The following is a 20897-nucleotide window of genomic DNA, read 5'->3' as shown; positions in this document are numbered from 1 at the left end:
GATATAAAATGCTGAAGCTGTGAGATTTGGAGTACAACTGTCGCATATAGAAATTCTCATACTGCAGAATAAAACCATGAAAATCACCAATGTGGGGTTTCATCTTGTTTTAAATATATATTATAGATAGAAAAGGATATCACAATCCAGTTTATTCTGAGTTATTATACTCTCTGTTGCAGTGCATTTGCTTAGGGTCTTCCTAAGGCGAAAGGGCAATTCAGACATAGAATTGCTCACTGTGCCTAGAGGGGTATCGGCTACACCTCACTGACGAGGCCCAAAGAAGGCAAAAAACATTGTCTGAGGTTGCTTTATCTCTCATGCAGATGGTACTTTTATTTTAGGCAGAGAAAAATAATTGGCTTCTTCCTGTGACATCTCTTGATAAGTAGATGGGTTCATAGCAGGATTAACTATAACGTGACCCTAGGAGTTAAACAGGGGTCTCAGAACTATTAATTTGACTGGCCTCATTAGCCAGCCCTATATGAAGAATGAAGAGATTGGGCCCGAATTGATAACCTGCTAGGACTCCACTGAATCTTAAACCTGGGTGTAGTTGTATCTATTGCAATATCTGCAATTTATTCGACAGCTAACATCCTTATATCGTAACCTGTGCAGACATAATTTGGCGTGTCCCTTTAAGAACCAAGGGGTACTGTTCTAGCTGTAGTTTCTGTGTAGAGCAAATGTGTGCTTTAGCCAGTCAATATGGACTATTGACGTAAATTAAGCTCTTAGCCTAGGTTCTGTCTTTGGTGCATGGTGTTGCTGATCCTAATGTACTATTTGAGAAATAATGCTCTGGGGTGCACAATATATTTTTAAAGTTTTTGGTATGCAGGCTCTCTGCAATGTCCCAGTTTGCAGGCTCTCTGCAATATCCCAGTTTGCAGGCTCTTTGCAATGTCTTCACAATAGTTTCTCCAAGTTTTACCCAGTGGCCCTGCCACCCTTTTAACCGATATTCTGTATTCTGACATGGTGACTTCTCACACGGTGCTTCCTTTATAGCATCTGCATTCACTCTCCTGCAGGGCAAGATAGAGCAAGTAAACAGAGCGGTCCACATGTCCCTCTACAAGAACCCCCCTTAATAGCATTATTCTAAGTTTGTAGAATCCAGAGCTTTAGTGTGTATTGTCGGACTTGTATGAAAATCCACAGAATGGGAGCCCTTCATTGAGAACCTTTTTATTCAATATACATAGTGTGTGTGTCCTGTTAGCTGAGTGTTTTCTAATATTAAAAATAATCCATGAATGAAAATGATATTTTATAGTGCCTAGGTTTTATTATGCAGCCAGAACTTTCCTATTACCTTGGAGATGGGCCTTTCCTTTTACCCTGGTGGTGATATCCGCATCAATTTAATGCATATTAATTGGATCTTAATTGGGGGTTAGTTCACCTAATGCATGTATTGCTGGCATGATGGTAGTTGTTGCATCATGTTGCCCAAAAATAGAAGCCCCCTGCTTTTTCTGGCAGCACTGTTCCTGCAGGGTGACTTATGAAAAATAAAATGCTTCCCTTGACATATATTTACTAGTTAAAAGAGAATCTGGAAGTCACAGCAACTTACAGTAATTTAGGGCAAACAGACAAGGGGAATGCCAAAATATTGTCACTGAGGCAAGAATCCGATCTAAAACTGCCCAGAAGCTCTAGCTGTACCAATGGCCTTTCCCCTGCTCTAAGAGCTCTATATGGAGCTAGATGCTGAATCAGCTGCTGATGGAATAATTGATATAAAAGCTGTTACGTCCGCTCAGGATGTGTGCCTGGGTGGGAACCACAAAGATCGAGGTATACACAGGCACAAAAATACCATCTGTACAATATAAGTCAAGCTGTTAGAAATTCTGTACATTGTTACATTAATGTCTTCCTAGAGTTATCCTCTACATACAAATACTTAAAATATGATACAAACATACTCTATAATACAATATGGTGACCACCAGAAAAAGTGGGTAAATTAATAACACAAATGATTTACCCTATTTGTTTGTAGATTGTGAGAAAACTCCTCTTGTCCTCTTTAAAAACCATGCACATATACAATCTAAAAAAAATAACTAAAACAGAACGCAAATTGCGTAATATTGTAAAATCACCAGAAGGGAGTGGGGTAATTATTGCACTCACAAAGATAAAATTGATAGTAGACACGTAAATAAACTTTGATGTGACCTTTTTTTTTTTTTTCTCACGTACATTACATGGAAGGAAAATAGAGATACAAATACATAGTGTAGTAGTTAAAAAAAATTGCAATAAACCGCTTTATTCGGTTGCACTCACAAGATAAAAGACCAAATCAGGCACATCGAAATCTCACTCTGGAACCAGGACCTTAGTAGGGTTCTTTGAGGAATAAATGTGCAGCAGCAATTCGGCAAAATAATAAAACCATAAAAACAATACAAAATAAGTTAAAACACTGTCTCTAAGCCCTATGGGTTTCATCCAATGCAGGACTTCCTCAGTGGAATCTGTAGTATGAATTAAGGTCTCCACATCTATCTGGTTTAAAAGTCTATTTTCACGCCATCCCAAAATGCCATAACCCAATCGGGAATGGCGACTTTGTATGGACGCAGCTGTACTTCCTGATTGCGTGTCAAGCCTCGAACTGGCGTAAGTTCATGGGGAACACTTGATGCGTTCCAAAAACATTTCGGCATTCTCTGTCCAATGACAAAATTTCTGATATCGTCAATATCGAATAATGCGGACTTAAAGTGCTTCATTGTGAGTTCATCAATTTGCCTTTAGTAGCCAATCTGGAAGACTGCTACTAGAGGTTATCTAAACCTTGCAATGTTTTCACTTGCATGAAATTACGTGGTCTGGGTGCCTATGGTGTCCCTTTAAATTGTCCCTCATTTGAAATGTTGGGATGTGTAGAAAATGTCTATACTACAGATGCTACACTGAAATGTAGACTGAAAATCAACACTGTAATTCTAGGTATATATTTAACTTTTTAAATGTATTTATTATTTTTTTTTAGAATAGACTGTTTTGCCGATATTTTATAATTTGCTTTATAGTTTTATTCCGTGGTTAGTAAATAAACTTGTATATGTGCAGTACAACACAATGTTGTGACGTCAGAAACCTAAAGCTCAAGATATTATAAAAGTAAATCCGGCCAAATAAACTTAAAAAAAGATTCAAATATTGTAACAGGAACAAATGTCCTGGACCCTGAATTTGTATCCAGAACTGAGCCTGCTAATGTGTTCGTCCCTTCTCCATGTCACCAGGGACTTCCAGGTGTTACCGCAGCAACCTGGTACCTTATGGCTATCTACCTAGCAGTCTGAGCATTTTCAGGGATATCGCCCAACCATCAGCCAGATACTGGATGATGTGATGAAGCTCTTCCCACCTTGTATCCAAATATTAGACAAGACTGAGTGCAAGGACAAAACAATACTGGTATATTGAACAGCAGGCAGGATATTTACACAGTGCTAGGTGTTAAATAAAGACGTGACAAAACATGTAAAACAGCGTGTGGAGCTGGTTGGAGACTGCAGTGACAGTGGGGACCAGTCCGAGTGCTGGGCACATACACTTCCTGGTGTCAGTAGTTGAGGGCTGAACAAATGGCTACGGGGTATACTAAGAGATAAGGACAGGAAGGGGAGAAACGGGAGCTCTCGGTACAGTGGAGGAGTTCCCTCAACCGAAGGACACCCGTGGATAGAGAATACCCACAGGGGTGACGTGCTACATAACGTTACCAGGTACACAAATCTTTACTGGCCCCAGAGCCTCGGTAAAGGTCCAAGATGTTTACCGCTATGTGCCAGGAGGCTCTGCGGGGAAATGTGCACTTGTGGTCGGCTAAACTGACCACGGTCACTCTGTGAAAGAACCATGAAATGGAGAATTGCATTTTAAACTGTTAAAACAAGCACAAAATTAACTCTTTCAGTCCTGACACATCAAATACAGTACTTCTTTGGAAACCACCCACTAACCACACAATGTTAACCCTTTGTTGTCCACATTGGTTTGTGATCCACAGAGCTAACCGGTTGTGTCAGTAGAGATTAACCTTCAAAGTCCCAATGTCCAGTTGGTGGTTTTTACTGTGTCCTTGGTGATTAAATGCACATGCCCTAAAATTTGCAGACTTTCTGGATAGTTTACCCTTTCAAGGCTGGAGGGTGACCTCCATCACAAGAGGTCCAAAGTCCCAGTGGTGCCATTAGTTTTTCCCAGTGGTCAATAACCATTATTTGATTGCAATCTGTGTTTTGATTGGCTAACAGCAGCAAGCAGTCTCTTAAAATGAAACTTTGCCTTAACACCCGGCAGTTTATTTTTTTTCTTTTGGCTCTCTGCAGACTATAAAGTGTTTGTGCTTCAGCATACGTAACCGGTAAAGTCTCAGAACTTTACATAAAAACTTTTTCATCTGTCTCACTGCGCTGATTTATATGAAATACTTTTTTATGACCCTTTACTTGAATCTAAGAATTTGCTAACCAACTATTAAAAGGTTTTAAGGATCTGTTTAGGAAGAATTATCCAATATCAACGTTTCTGGGGAGGAGGCTTTGTCTAGTGAAATCTTGACTTAGTTGGTGCTAAAAATTCCAGAAATTCCAGAGCTGCAGAAAGGCAGGAAACTGCAGTTAAAATAGGAAATATATTGAGGGATTGAATTACTATAACTTTTTTCGTTACTCTTTTTGGTAAAAATCCTGTAGGCATTAAAATTTACAAAAGGCCACATCACCAGACTGAAGGAGCAGCGTACTAGAACATCTACAACATCTGTATTACATCTGTGTGCTTGCAAATTCCGGCTTTTCTGGATACATTCCATGCCCATAAGTAGAGTTAGAATATGTTCCCTGGTCCAATTTAACCACTAACTTACCATTTATTTCATTATCTGTCTGATTGAGTGTCAATATGATTTTCACAGGAAAATAAGATTGGCCTACAGTTTGTATTGGGTAGATTAAACGTGGGTGTTATTAGACTTGGAGGTCTATACAAGATGTGTCTTAAACCTGGGTGATTAAACTTTTTGCCTATACTTGCTCATTGCCCAGAATCCCCTCTTTTCCCATATCCGCATTCCATTTTGTACCCATCTCATCACATATGTGTTCAGTCAACAGGGAAGCATGTTTTTGGTATTCTAGGATGTCGGTGTGTTACGTGGTTGATCATTTTGTGTTCTCTACTATCTCCTAGCACAGGTTGTATTAGACCTACTCTTTTCAAATTACTAAATTAATCATCACACAGTAATCCTACATTGGGGTGTGGCATCAAAATTCTGTCTTCCAAAATTTCTCGGTCACATCTTATGTTCTTTTGCCGCCACCTACAACTACCATCACTACATCTTGTGTGTCATAAACACTAATTCAAATACATTCCTAATGTGTAAATGTTAGAGATATAAACCGATGTATCACCTAAGAGACTGTCGCATTCAGTTTGTTAAAAGTGTTTAACAGTGACTATATAAGGTTTGTTTATTTCTTTGCATTCACAGAAATGCAAATGGATCAACATTTGGTGATTGCGTATGAAAACAAGATAATGTTTAGACATGTGGGAAATGTCAGATTCACATTTTATATGATGAGACTAGTTTTATAAGCTTGTAGCTGTGGATAAGAAAAACTTAATGGAAGCATCGAATGCTGGTCTGACGTCACCCAACACTTGCATCGAAGAGTTTTAAGTGTGTCGGCAGCATGCAATACGTGCTGACGACAGACTTAAAATATGCACAGAATTTACAGACTTTTAGGAACACCGTTCTGGGCTTGTGGGGAGTGCAACAAGACGCCTAGCACACAATTGGCAATAACTGTGGATGTGCAGTATTTGAAGCAGAAACACTGCACACCCAGACTCCTATCACCATGACCACTTCAAATCACTGAAGTGGTGATGGTGGTTGGAGTAACCCTTTTATGAAGTTCTGCTTGCATGAGAGGAAGAAACTCCACCTTAAAAACCAAGAAAATTTAGTGGGGTACCTGCTTCTGGATTCAAAGAGTGCAAAGTGCTCTAGAATAAATTTAAAATAGTATTAGAGCAATGGTTGACTTATTTGCAAAAAAATATGTCTGCACAATTGCTAATTATAATACAACTGACCTAAAGCCGCTTCATTTATTACAAACTCTTAGTCCCCCACGCTGTCACTGATGGATTTTTGTAGTTACAAGGATGTACAGGAATTTGTACCTCCCAGATACTGTATAGCTGCTGCACAGGGATGTCGAACATGCGGCCCCCCAGATGTTGCTGAACTACAACTCCCATGATTCTTTCAATGAAACAGATAGCCAGGGAATCATGGGAGTTGTAGTTCAGCAACATCTGGGGGTCCGCATGTTCGACATCCCAATATAGCAGTTATTATAATCTTGATGGTCACTCGTTTCCGATGTGTTTCATTATTGCTTTCTCTGTTCTGTTAGCATCATATCCTTCTGTTTGCCTCATGGTTTTTACGTTTGGGCCGTGCGGTTTCTTTTTTCCATGTATGTTGTTCAGGCTTTGATCCTTCCTATTACTATTTTGGTGTGAATTGTAATCATATGGTCCGTTGGAGGGCTAATTTTGGTAAAATATGGTAATCCTTGGGTGACACATGCAAATTTTGAAATAAGATGTCTTTTATTTTACAGTAATTTTTGGTTTTAATGATTAAGATGATGGCAGACTTCCACTGCTTTTTAAATACTTGGCATACAGCAAGTGTGATTGGTTATAAAAGTTGATTCGCTTTCAAGCAGACCTTTTTTTTTTTTCTATTCTATAAGGATAAGTGTTACAAGGCCATATCACGCCACATTGCATGCTCTTTCTTTATATATCTGAGATCGTTCCTGCTGATTCCCTTGTTTTCGATTGGGCTGTGGAAAGATGTTTAAACTTGAACTCAGCACTGCTATTTCCATAGACTTAGATAAGAAGTTAAAGTCAATTAACCTACCCAGTTTGCTCATTCCCTATTTAAAAACACTCGCTGATTTTGCTTCCTGATCAAGTCTGTCTCTTGGAAGGATATTGTGTGTGTGTGTGTGTGTGTGTTAATAATTTATAACTGCTGTTACCCCTAAATATCTCTCACAACTTTTTTTCTTTTGAAAATAGTCTGTACATTTCTACCACAATTGAAACAAAACTAAAATTAAAATAATTGCCCTATAACTGCATTTTCACGGTTTATGAGTTTATTATTGTTTCAATTTGTCTTTATGTGCCTTGTTTCATATGATGTTAAAGTACATTGCTATAGCGAACCCTTTCTATTAACTTGGTACCTAATTACACTCTAGTCCAGATTTAGGCAACCATCGGCACTCCAGATTTTGTGGACTACATCCCCCATGATGCTTTGCCAGCAATATGACAGTCAGAGCATTTGGGGAGATGTAGTTCACAACATTTGGAGTGCCAAAGGCAACCTACCCCTGCTCTAGTACATTAGTAGACAGTGTTACCCTGCTTATGCCAATTTGCTAAGCAATCCATATAATGTAAATTGGAAAAATACAATTTTAGAATACATGGAGCATATACATTTGGTTATTTTGCTGCTCAACCAGATTATACTTTTATTTATGTATTTTACACTTTTAAATATAACCGACTTGGAGATCAGTGGAAATTTACAAAACTGTGACTCATTGTGCTGTATGATTGTCTGGATGAGAAATGTCAACTATTCCTCCCTTCCAACATAGTCTTGTGGTGTATAAAAAGCAAACAAACAAAACAAAATGTAATATTAAAAATAGAAATTGGGTTTTGTTCTCATCAGACATGGTCATACTTATCATAAAAAGTCAAGAATCAAATAAAGTCTCTTCACTCGCACTATGCGTTTTATACATATTGTTTCATCTTTTATGTACGTGAACATGTTAAGGCTATTATGTTAAGAGAAACCTCCAAGCACCATAACCACTACAAGCTGATTTACAGCATCATCTGTTTTAGCGACATTTGATACAAAACTGCAACCTGTTGGGCATTGTTTCCAGTTGTCTGACAGCTGGAAAACCTGGGTGTCAAAACTTGTTTGACTAATTATTTGGCTGAGACTGTCCGTTGAACACCTACATTGATATCCAACTTTTCCTGCTCAAGAAGACCCTAAGCACTGTAGTGATTATGGTGCACAGAGTGATCCTTTAATAAAATTACAGTTACATTCCATAAGTATTTATTCATCTGTGTACATTCTTTAAGTTTGGTGCTTCCTGACTGTTAATATTTGGCATTGTATATCTTATACCAATGATAAACCATCTATTCTGTTACATTATAGATATACTGAATAATAACATCTACACCCCAGGATCTACTTGGGAACTAGTGACAAGTTTAATGTACCTTTCCGTTATAAATACTTGGTTATTATGACGATTTATTAATATTTTTATTATACAAGGAATTTAATGTTCTAACATTGGAATCATTTTTAAAAATTCTGATTCAAATTACAGGCCAAAACTTTTTTCGAACAGAATGAACAAAACAAGTTTAACTTTTATTTTCTAACACAATAAAACAAATTAAATTGAGGCCATTATTCCTGACTACTCTTTCTGATCCATTGTTTGAAAGAATAGTCGTATAGTATACGCTCTGATCCATATTTGGTTTTGTTTTAATGCTTTATCGTTTTATTTTTTCCCAGGGAAGTAAAGGACACTACAAATATCACTGGCAAAGCCACAATGTAAAACACAGTGGAGTGGATGATATGGTCCTGTTGTCTAAAATCACAGAAGATTCCATTGTGGAAAACTTGAAAAAACGCTATATGGACGATTTCATCTTTGTATCCTTTTTTGGTCTTTGTCTGATGATGGACACAAATCTTGAGACCCTAAAACCAGTTTACTTGCTATTTTAATCTTCTTCAGCACTGGGTTGGTCAGAGGCTATGAGAGAGGCTATGATATTGCTTTAGGTCCAGACTGGCTGTAGTGTAAGCTGGGTAAGCTTCTTTCATTTTACTTGCAGGAGCAAGCACGCATAATCTCAGTTACATCAGAGGGACAAAGGTTTAAAAATAATATCAGGAAGTATTACTTTACTGAGAGGGTAGTGGATGCATGGAATAGTCTTCCAGCTGAAGTGGTAGAGGTTAACACAGTAAAGGAGTTTAAGCATGCGTGGGATAGGCATAAGGCTATCCTTACTATAAGATAATGCCAGGGACTAATGAAAGTATTTAGAAAACTGGGCAGACTAGATGGGCCGAATGGTTCTTATCTGCCGTCACATTCTATGTTTCTATGTTTCTATCACTTAAAGGGTTACTCCGAGCATTATGACCACTTCTTTGTTTTGATGTGGTTATGGTGCCTGGAGTCTGTATGTATAGAGCTTTGCTTTGAAATGCTGCACATACAGAGATTAACCCCTCTGCTGCTGGAGGTATAACGTCGCCTCCTACAGCATTATATGGGTGTCAGCAGCCAGCCCGGAACTGTCTGATGTCTCTGCAGAATTTTGATACTGGAAAACTAATTTAGATCAGAGAAAACAAAAAACAGTGAGCCAATATATATATTTTGCAGTACACAAATAGGAGCATTTTTCATGTGTTTCATAGATCCATATCCGATTTTAATTTAGTTTTTCGTTTAACATGAAGTGACTTCCTTTAGCTATCAATCATCTCTTTTTCCCATCAACCATCTCTTGTTTGGCACCACGATTACAATACAGTATTACGACCCAAGTCAGAAAGTCACAAAATCGGTCAAACTGCAATTTCATGCTGAAACAAATCTCCAAGTCTAGCAATGTGGAATCCGTAAAAGCCAAGAGCTGTAGAATCAATTATGTACAATCTTTTAGTAAAGTTCTAAAACCAGGAAGCACCACTGGTTCAAATGGACCAAATGGCAGTTTGAGGATTTTTCCAGTAGTTCTTAGCTTGATGCTATAGTCAAACACAGTGGCTACAAAATGTCCTTACAGCAGTATACAGTTCTGCTCTGCATGTCGATTTTAAGATCTTTTATAGCTGCCCAGAATAGCAGCTTCGCCTGTCCTATTAAAACACAAGCATTTAATGATGAAAAGAATTTGAATTCCGAAGTCTGTCGTAAATGGGTACATGTACTTCCTGGCTCAAACAATGCATTTCCAGATCAATTTGATAAAGGCTGAGCTGATGGATAAAGCATGTAATGATGGATTGCATTTAAAATAAAAAGATACAAAAGTTAGAAATAAAGTTTTATATAATGTAAAATTAATTGGAAACAAAAGATCTTTAAAAAAAAAAAAAAAAAAAAAAAGGCTTGCTTTATGCTCAAAATGCAACTGCAGATAAGATTGTCAGAAAGTAAACAAAAGCCTTTTATTTCATCAGTAGCTTTCCCTGCGGAGGGCACAACTCAGCAGAAATGAATACGGGAAAGGTTATTATTTTTGCTCTTAGATCAAAGCCTCTCAATTGTTTTGATTTGTTTTAAACCAATTTTAGGCACTGAAAGAGCTGCAAAAAAATAACTTTAACGTCTAATTTTTGGGGGAAGTGGTTTTATCGTGTTCCCAGTTTGATCTGGCACCCGAACACTCTACATCAGCTATTGAAGTGTGCGGTGATACTTTAGAAGAGATTTCAACAGAATTGTATTAAATGTTCTTGTGGAGAGCATGTTTAAATATATTTGTGCTTGATTTACTCCTCCTAACGCACATTAAGCATTAGAAGTGAATATTTGGAATTTGGGTCAGAAGGTATTGCAGACATGGTGCACTGATTGGTTGCAGCAAATAAAGGGAAAATTATCTAAAGCAATCATTAGAATTAAACGGAGAGCGTGTGGAGGAAGCCAGTTTCTGTTAGAAAGGGGATTGTTGGAGAGCACTTTTGGAGGGAGATGATTACATTTGTTAAGGGAGTTTGTTCCAGTAGTAGGGGACAGTAAGGAGACCGTTTGGGGTGGAACGTTGAAAAAGGGGGCAATTTAAGGATTGTGAAAATGTGTGGAGAGCGAATGGCTATTGTGGCACTGTTTGAGGAGAGCTACAGGCTTGCTATAAGCATCATGACCAATTCAGTGATTTGAAGTGGTCATGGTGTCTGGAGTCTGTATGTCCAGCATTCTACTATGAAACACTGCGTATGTGAAGTTTAACTCTTTTGCTCCTGGAGGTGTGACTGGCTAATTTCTATGCACAGTTGCATTCATTGGCTGACAGTGGTCAGCTGATGATCTCGGCCAATGAATAGATGGCAGGATTAGCATCTAGTCTCTGCAGCTCTGTAAAAACAGGATGCATGTCCCTGACCATGGAGGACCCTGGACTCATGACAGGGACCCAGGTATGAGGGCAGACCATTACAAAACAGTTCGCTTCATTACAGAGTGGGTGTTACTCATGAGTGGAACTGTAATAGTTGCTCTCCATGACTAACTCCAACTAATCTCAAGAAGTGCTGGGGCACACATGTAAAATCTTCCCCTCAAGCCCTATTCTCCCCTAACACACTATACTACATGTTAACCCCTACATTACCTTTAATCACTACATTATACATGAACACTTTCTTTACCCTAATACACTACACTATCATTAAACATCACTAATCCCTAATGTTTTTTAACCTGCAGGAGACCTCTATAGATCATTTATTATAATATCCAAACCCAGCAAGGTCCTTTTACAGATACATCTTCTTCCGTCATTAATGCATCTCCATATTGGTTCCTGATCTTTTTAGGAGAGAAATGTTATTAATGTGCTTGTGTGATGCTCAGTAATTTTTCATCCAGATCCATAAGTATGTGGGTGTTTGCAAAAGATTATTACAATTTTAAAATAAGAATGCACGCACCATAACAACTTCAACTCAACGCAGTTGTCATGGTGCCTGGAGGTCCTGGATGCCTTAGCCGTCTCACCTTAACTGTTCATAATTGGTTTAAAGGATCACTATAGGGTCATATATTCCTGACCCTATAGTGTTAAAACCACCATCTAGCCCCCCTGGACCCCTCATGCCTCCATAAATATAGTAAGAATCTTACTGTATTCAAGCTAGAAGCTGCTGGCTCTGCCATGTCTGCCTCAGAAAAAACAAGCAATCTGCTGACATCAGCAGAAGTGGCAGCCTAATCCAATCACAATGCTTCTCCACGATTGGCTGAGACTGACACGGAGGCAGATCAGCATCTCCTCATAGAGATGAATTTAATCAATGAATCTCTATGAGGAAAGTTCAGTGTCTGCGTGCAGAGGGTGGAGACTCTGAATGTTGTGATGCACATTGTGCAGCACTGCCCCAGGAAGCAGCTCTAGCAGCCATCTGAGGAGTGGCCAGTGAAGTTATCACTAGGCTGTAATGTAAACACTGCATTTTCTCTGAAAAGACAGTGTTTACAGCAAAAAGCCTGAAGGGAATGATTCTACTCAGCAGAACAAATTCAATAAGCTGTAGTTGTTCTGGTGTCTCTTTAACACCAGAGTGGTCCAGGCAGTGCCTGTCCTGCAGGTCTTAAATGCAGGAGCATGTTATGCTGCATGTAATGGTGCCCAGACATGTTATGGTGTGCGGAGTGTTCCTTTAAATGAGAACTGTTCATACAAATTAATGGAAGATCACTAAAATAGTCAATTAAAACACTGTTGCTGTAGTGTAGCTACTAGTACATGTTCAGACTTTTCATTCACACAAATTGCAATGATTTTTATCTTTTTAAAAAAGTTTAATTAAATTGTCCAATACTTTTAACTGGTGTGTTTCATGCTGCCTGATTTTAAATTTAATAAAAAAAAAAGAAGAAAAAAGTGTGATGAGCGACTGTGTAAAGTGAAGTTGATGTTTATAAGGGTTGTTGTGTAATAGCCCATCAAAGTAAAGACTATGGAGATTAACATACCTAATGTATGCAGTGATTGAAAATCATGAATACTGCCTAACTGTATCTGCTCTTGGCCTCAAAAAATGGGACACAGTCCTTTCAGCTCAGATCAAAATGTGAATATACTGATTGTTTATGTGGTTCGGCATGAATGGGTGTTAATCTGTGCCACTTGAAGTAGGGATTATTGAGCACGCGATGAAATAGTGCTTTTGTTTATCCACAAATAATACCGAGCATGCAAGATATCTAGTAATACTGCGCGTGGTTGCACATAAGGCAAAACAGATCAAACAGCATAACATTTTGAAATCATTTTTAAAAATGTGATCTTAAGTAAGTTGGCCGTAGTATGTTATAATGGATATAACTATTGTAAGTACACTGGTAAATGAACTTTCTAGTTGTAATCTACAAAATATGTATATACGTTGGAATTTGTTTTTGCTTCTGGTATATTTTGGAGATTTTCTCCAATTTAAAACATATCCATGTGATAATAATTATTAAATTAACCAGTAACCCCCTAATTGTTTATCTGCCTGGTGTAATGAGTTTTCATCTCTTTTAAATATTTATGCCTGTCCATTGATTATTTCAGTCTTTAGAGGTGCTGATGTTTTTGAATCTTCTGAAGGAAGGGGGAGAAGAATAGAGACGTATTTAGGACAGATTAGTGGATAACTATGAAGGATTTGCAAGAACAGGCAAACTAAGGCACAAAGAATTCTGCAGAGGAAATGATCCCATATAAATCTACTCTCCCCAGTACAATAAACATCTAGGCTCAAGTCATTGTATATATCTGAAGATGTGTTTAAAGTGACATTCTAGATCCCTAGAGTAGTTTAGCTTCCTGAAGTACTGATGTAATGATCTCAAGTCCCCCTTGTCCTTATTCATAAAAGTGCCATTTTCAAGTGAAGTTGGCTCCTATATGAAATGGTTTGGGAACATCCAACTGGCAGTCAAGTTGACAGCCAGGAGGGCTTCCTGATTAATTCCTTTTGAATGATGTGAAAGATTCCATAGAGGCTCATCAGCAATTGCGGCATTTTGATTGGAGCATTGGCATGAGCCAATTTCACCCAGACTGAAAGGTACCAGATATATCAAATATCTGTTTGTTTTTTGAAAATATGAATGTTCCTTTGAAAGGGACACTATAGTCACCTGAACAACTTAATGAATCAGTTTTGGTGTATAGAACATGCCCCTGCAGCCTCACTGCTCAATCCTCTGCCATTTAGGAGTTAAATCCCTTTGTTTATGAACCCTAGTCACACCTCCCTGCATGTGACTTGCACAACCTTCCATAAACACTTCCTGTAAAGAGAGCCCTATTTAGGCTTTCTTTATTGCAAGTTCTGTTTAATTAAGATTTTCTTATCCCCTGCTATGTTAATAGCTTGCTAGATCCTGCAAGAGCCTCCTGTATGTGATTAAAGTTCAATTTAGAGATTGAGATACAATTATTTAAGGTAAATTACATCTGTTTGAAAGTGAAACCAGTTTTTTTTTCATGCAGGCTCTGTCAATCATAGCCAGGGGAGGTGTGGCTAGAGCTGCATAAACAGAAACAAAGTGATTTAACTCCTAAATGAGAGTGAATTGAGCAGTGAACTTGCAGGGGAATAATCTATACACTAAAACTGCTTTATTGAGCTAAAGTAATTTAGGTGACTATAGTGTTCCTTTAAAAAGACAAACATCATATTGGATAATTGTATAATCTTTAATTGTTATTACTGACGTTTTATTTAGCGCCAACATGTACAGCAGCTCTTTACAGTTTAAATGTGGAGAATAAAGCCGTAAGAAAAACGATTAGAGATGTAATGATTGGCAAAGGTGTGAGGTGTGAAAAGAGCGATGAGAGAGTAGAGAACCAGGCATAAGCACTCTCTCTTTATGGACTGTGGTGACGCTGTATGGGTTCTGGAGAGATTAATTACTATATCTCTATACAAATTTATCTGGGAAATTATACTGTTGTGAACGAGCTCTTCAATAGCCGCTTGCGTAACAAAGCAGAACGTGGTTTTACTGTAAAAGTTACAGGAGTTGATGGCAGACTGGGAATTGGTTGTAAAGGTCGGCCCGGAGGCCAAATACCAAGGCAGCAAGCTTGCAAGGATGGGCTGGTGTGTGTACCGTGAACCTGCAGAGAGAGTGACAGCAGAGGAGGACAGGAGAACCTCCGTTTAAGGAAGTGGGCTATCATAGTTTAAAATGTGTTAATAGTGATGTAATTCACCTGTTCTATATTCATTTTGTATTTATTTATATTTTTTATCTCAGACTTTTCTCTCTCTTTTATCAGTTTCTCTTCTAAGTCGTATTCACTATATCCATCTGATTTAACGTGAACCGGTGATAACTTTGAGCATTTCCTAGAACAGTAAATATATTACTTCAAATTCTATTTATTTGCTTTGAGACATAATCGCTTCATGTCCAAAATTCCAATGCAACAATTCTCAGAGTTCCGTGGATGTTACGCACCTATAACACCCTCCCCTCCAGTCCTGCCTTGCTCATGCCTTTCTTAACAGCGATTGGCTTTGCTTTTGAGCGCTTCCCAAAGCAGAGAAATACTCTCTGGCTTCTCTGGCTATGGTAGAATTCAGTGTCCCCATGACAGGCACACTTTAAATGGTGTTTGTACATTTGTGTTTTTCTTTTTTTATATGATACAATTTCAAACAGATTTGTCGTAATATTACAAACAAGATGCAAGATTTAATCTCCTTAGCATGTTTAGGGTCCCTCTTATTTTCACCTGCATGAAAATAAAGAACGTTTTAATTCATTGAGCAAAGGACACACCCTTGGAATCTACTGGTTAAATATTGCTGAGCTGAAAATGAACTCTGGAGCTATTTAGAGATGAAAATTATAGCATTCTTTTGGTTCTGCTTTGAAATGGTTTAAAATAGCAAGATGGCTTAAAATGTATATTTACGTAGAGTTTGTGTTCAATGCTTGATGGCCTCTTCTTCTATTCACATTGTTGTAACCAGTCCCTAAAATATGTATTTTTTTATAAACTAGTTTCTGCCAAGCTGATGTTATGTAAGAGCTCCTAAGATGATATTTTGACAAGGTCCTGCTTCATTTAATTCTAAAAGCAAGATAGTTGCAGTGCACAGCTGAGCTTGTCCCGAAGCACAGAGCTTCTTAGTTCCTACTTAAAGAGTTCTCTTTTGCTAGAATACCTCTTTGCTGTACTATCATTTTAGGGCTCCATTAATCTAGTTATATATTATGCTTGAAGTTGGTATAGGCAGCCTAACTCCATCTTCTGCAGCGTACTTACCAGCCGGGCTGGCTAATGTCAATTCTGTGCATGTTTAATGTCTGTCAGCACACATAGAATGGTGGCGATAGGCGACCAATGGCAACACATCACCACTCTGTTCCACCAAAGTCCTCCCTTCAGCTGGTCCTTTCTGACTCCCTATCCTTGCAATGAGAGGGAGTGTTCTCACCAAAGGACGTTTGGGTTGCAGGGAGAACTTGACCTCGGTGCTGGACTGAGGTGAGTTTGCTTTGTTTTTCTTTCTGGAGGAACCATACCAGCAAGGCTAATTCTTACTAAAAGGGTGGCAAGAGAAATTTCATTTATTGTTAATTTGTGTTTATGTATAGGAGTGTTTTGGGACAGGGTTATGTTGTAATCCTAAATTGCACTGAATATGATAATGTTTCATAAAGCTAATGTATTTTCAATGCTACTATATGTATTGGGGGGGAAATTAATGCATTTTACCTCTGTATTGGACCAAGTGTTGAATCAGTTGTCCAGTAGAGGTTTGAGTAAGTATGGTGGGCTTGGTGTGAGAGAGATGGAAATGTATGGACAGGATGGGGGAACGGGTGGCACTATGACCTTGCAAAATATGTGATGCAAATAAACTTTAAAGGGTATGAGTGCAGCATAATCATATTCCTGACAAAGGTATTGAACATGTCCGAAATGTACATATTTTTTTTTTTTTTTGTGGTTATTATAAATGGTTTTATGCTGCTGCATTACCAGAGCTCAAAATTTCTAATCCTACACTACCAGACAGACCTAAATGTTGCTTGCAGCGGCAAACCTGGAGGATCCATTGCACACTGACCAAAGGTGAAATTCTATTTTCACTTGTCGATGGCGAGTAGAGATTTTGAGCCCTATCATTATTATGTAACGGGTCATTAAAAATAATAGCTTGCTGAGTATTCCATACTTTGTAATTGTTGGTAGTGATAATTGTGCGTTCTCATAGCAGCACCTTGTGACTTTTCACACCATTTTAACACCCTTTGGCTTTTAATTTGTTGTTCAGAGTAAACGTGGTAAAATTAGGGGAAATATATCAGAGTGGTAGCAACTTTTTGCCAAAATATTGCCATTTGGTTTTCAATTCTCTAAAACACAGTATTTATTGAATAAACCATATTATCTGTTATTATATTAGATGGACTCTTTTTCCCTAAAGTGAACCTGTCACCAGGTTTGGCTAAATCCTCCCAGAGATACCTGATGTATTTAACCCCTTAAGGACCAAACTTCTGGAATAAAAGGGGATCATGACGTGTCACACATGTCATGTGTCCTCAAGGGGTTAAATACTCTTCTTACCTCTTTTCTAGAATGATTATATCCTGAGCCTAGTGGGTGTTACTCTTATAATGCACACCTCTGGTTCAGCCGCACTCCACCTAGTCTCTTCTCTGGAAGAGGGCAAACCTCATCTGTGACACCATCACGCTGGCTTTGTTGCCATTTTGCCGACATCAGAACCAAGTGGCATTGTCACTCTGTTCCTGTACTCATTTGCCAGTGCTATGGGTTCTATCTGAGGATAGCAGAAGCAACATGTGGATGGCAAAAGGACCATGTGTGGGAGGTCTCCTCTGCTCTCCTTTGTCAGTCATTTCTTTCACATAGAGTCTATGCCGAATAATTGACTAACCGGTGGAAGAGCATAAATTCTATATAGCATGACCGTAATTTTATTTTTATTTCCACTATGAATTTCATTTTTTCAGAACTGATAGAAATGTACCATTTGCCCTTAACTGTTTGCACAGACATACATTGGACCAGTGTTAATCTCTGTGAATCCTTTCAAGCAGATGCCTTATTTTGGAGAGAAGGAAATAGAGATGTATCAAGGAGCAGTAAGTATAGACACATCAGCAATTGCTTTGCACTCGCTCAATATTTACCCAACGTACTGAATTGTTCTTGTTTATAATTTATTTTTTAATGGTCCTGTCTGAATGTGTATAGGGCTCCAGTGGTATTAGGCCTTCACATATAAAAATCTGGTAGAAACAGCTAATCAATACATTTAGTGAATAAAGTCAAAAATGTATTCCATGATAAATTGTATTATTCTTAAACCATAAGGGGTAATGCTAAGTTCTAGGTCTACTGTAGTATTTGAGGAAGGTACATACCTTCAAAAGTTCAGGTACATACCTTCAAAGGTGCATTTACTGGATTAGGTAGTCCACCATCTGGCTTTATCTGTTTGCATCCTTTTCATGCTAGTAGATGTTATGACATCATTTTACTTTTTTTATTTTTTTTATTTGGTTTGGTTTGGTTTAGATGCTACAATTTTATCTTCAATGCTTCCGATAAAACATTCAACATGAATAAATCGCCCATGCTCCATACAGATGTAGTGGATTTATAAGGTCACTGTTCGTTCTCTTGATGTCCTTATTTGTCTTGTTCTTTCCTTTGATCGTTTGTCTGGATTATTAAAGTTCATTGATTTCCATAACCATGGAAGGTTCTCTGCCTCCGCTACAAATATACTGAGCTGTCATTGACTGGAAGCCTGCAGATCACATGTTTATATTTACATTCAAGCTCCATTAAAGAATTGCTAATGGGTATCTTATGTTTCTGGCAAGATAACTGGGATCAAACAGACTTTGATACAAAGTCAATATGCTTTTTTTTTTTTTTTTTTATCCCGTAACATATGTATAAAAAGGAAGTTGACATCTATAGTAGAAAATAATTTACGCTGAAAGTAGAAAAAAAAAAAAGATGAATCAAACGTTCTGAACAATGAATCCAATGAAACCCAGCTGGGCACTTCCTCTCTCTGAGAATAGAATAGTTAATCCAGACTCTGGTTCAGTTTCTGGTCATATGAGCATTAGCATTTTATGCCCAATTCAGCTCACTTCTTTTATTGGAGTTAAACAAGGAATTTCTATCACGTGATACTGATACAATTGCTTCCACGGGTGACACCTGTCTGTGTTTGCAAACTGCTGAATAGATTGTCTCTCAGTCCTGCTGCAGTGTATTGCCATATAAACCATATGATGTTCTTAAAGATACAGTCCATTTTGGAGTTGACTCTTTTTAATTTTATTTTTTGTGCAACATATAATCAAGGCAGTAAATAAAAGGAAAAAAATAGGTTAAAAAAATGAAATCAATTTAATGGTCTTTATAAAATTGAAAAATCTACAAAATAAAGATTTTAAAAAAAATGTAAAAAAACAACAACTTTAAAATATTTTCTCTATAGAAGTTCATGCTCTAAATTCCCAGTTATTTCAGCTGTCAAAGCTGAATTTTCTCCAGATTAGGAAGAGACTCGGTTAATCCTGAGACTCGCTTAACTTTCTATAGCTTTGTTGCACTTACTGTGCAAGTCATGTTTTGCTACAACTTTTGAGTAAAAAAAAAAAAGGAACATAAAAGGGGTGCAAAGAGATAAAGCCAGATAGTGGCCGAACTAAACTAGTACCTGTGCCTTTAAAGGAAGATTCTAAAATAAATAAATAGATTATTGAACCCCCTTCATAACTTTTGGGTACCTCCCACTAGGGCAAGATTTCAGGATTTAATCACTAGAACAGGTAACCTCATGATTAAGACTCTCAGTTCTGATTGTGATGCCTGTTTTATGCACATTTTCTGAAAACCCAATGTAAAAGTCGTAGTACATGTTATCAAGGCAAAACTGTTTCAATTGTGGAACAAAGTGCTAGATCGGAAGCAGTAACTAAGGAAACTAATATCATGTTTATTTGTTTTTGCCAAAGTAAACACTTTGCGTTGGAACAGCAGGCAGTTAGTATTTCTGTTTAGAAGTGGGACTAGAGGGGCATGGCCTGGACGAGCATGGAGCAAGACGCTTAAACTCAGAGTTCCGCGTCCCTGGCCGAAATAAAGCTACAAAATAGCGCACTACCGTACTCAGATGGTCCGCAACAGAAAGCAGTCAGTGCCCAGGACCCTGGCAACGGACTCCCCACGTCGGCAAACGGGCCCGATGGACGGGTATGTAGCATCGCAACCCGAGGTGAGAGACGCACGGCCTGCAGAAAAGATGGCGCCCTCCACTCCGGAGCGCGGGAACCCGGGAACATCGCAGCTAGAGGGAGACCAGCCCAATGAGTTTGCTCTGCTCCGGACTGAGCTAGCCAGGATATCAAACAGCATGTTGACAAAAGCAGATACCGGCAGGCTGGCTCAGGAACTACGTGCAGCCCTCCGTGAGGAATTAGTGGGCCTGCGCACGGATCTCACTGCACTAGAAGGAAGAATGGACGAAGTGGAGGTGGCGGCGCAAGAGAGCTCGCAACAACACCATGCCACGGAGGTGGCGGTCACCCGCCAAGGCACCCTGCTGATGACACTTAGAAGACAGGTTGAAGATTTAGAAAACCGCAGCAGGCGCAATAATATATGCGTACGTGGCTTACCTGAGGCTGACGCGGCCCTGCTGCCCGCCATACTAGAAGCGCTGTTCCGGCAAATACTTGGAGCCGAGGCACCTACAGAGATCCGCCTTCTGCGGGCACACAGAGCGCTGGGCCCCCTGCGACAGGACGGGTACCCGAGAGATGTCATCTGCTGCCTAGGAGACGGAGAGATCAAGGAGCAAATCATGGCAGCCGCCAGAGGAACGGCGGTGGTCAGATTCCGTGACGCGGATGTCTCCCTATTCCAGGACCTGTCCC

The 20897-nt window shown here is 38.7% G+C and overlaps 1 protein-coding gene across 1 annotated transcript in view; it reads left to right on the top strand.

Moving 5' to 3' along the window:
• The window catches only part of MYO1E (myosin IE), a 149881-nt gene that overhangs the window by 55173 nt on the left and 73811 nt on the right, over window positions 1-20897 (top strand). The window contains exons 2-3 of the mRNA XM_063449120.1: window positions 8714-8857; window positions 17988-18077. Of these exons, the coding sequence (XP_063305190.1) occupies window positions 8714-8857; window positions 17988-18077 (234 nt within the window). The remainder of the gene's footprint in view (window positions 1-8713; window positions 8858-17987; window positions 18078-20897) is intronic.

This window comes from Pelobates fuscus, chromosome 3 (assembly GCF_036172605.1).
Source record: "Pelobates fuscus isolate aPelFus1 chromosome 3, aPelFus1.pri, whole genome shotgun sequence".
In the NCBI taxonomy this organism is placed as follows: domain Eukaryota; kingdom Metazoa; phylum Chordata; class Amphibia; order Anura; family Pelobatidae; genus Pelobates; species Pelobates fuscus.
Note: the sequence above shows the minus strand (reverse complement) of the source record. Positions and strands in the feature narration are given on the sequence as shown.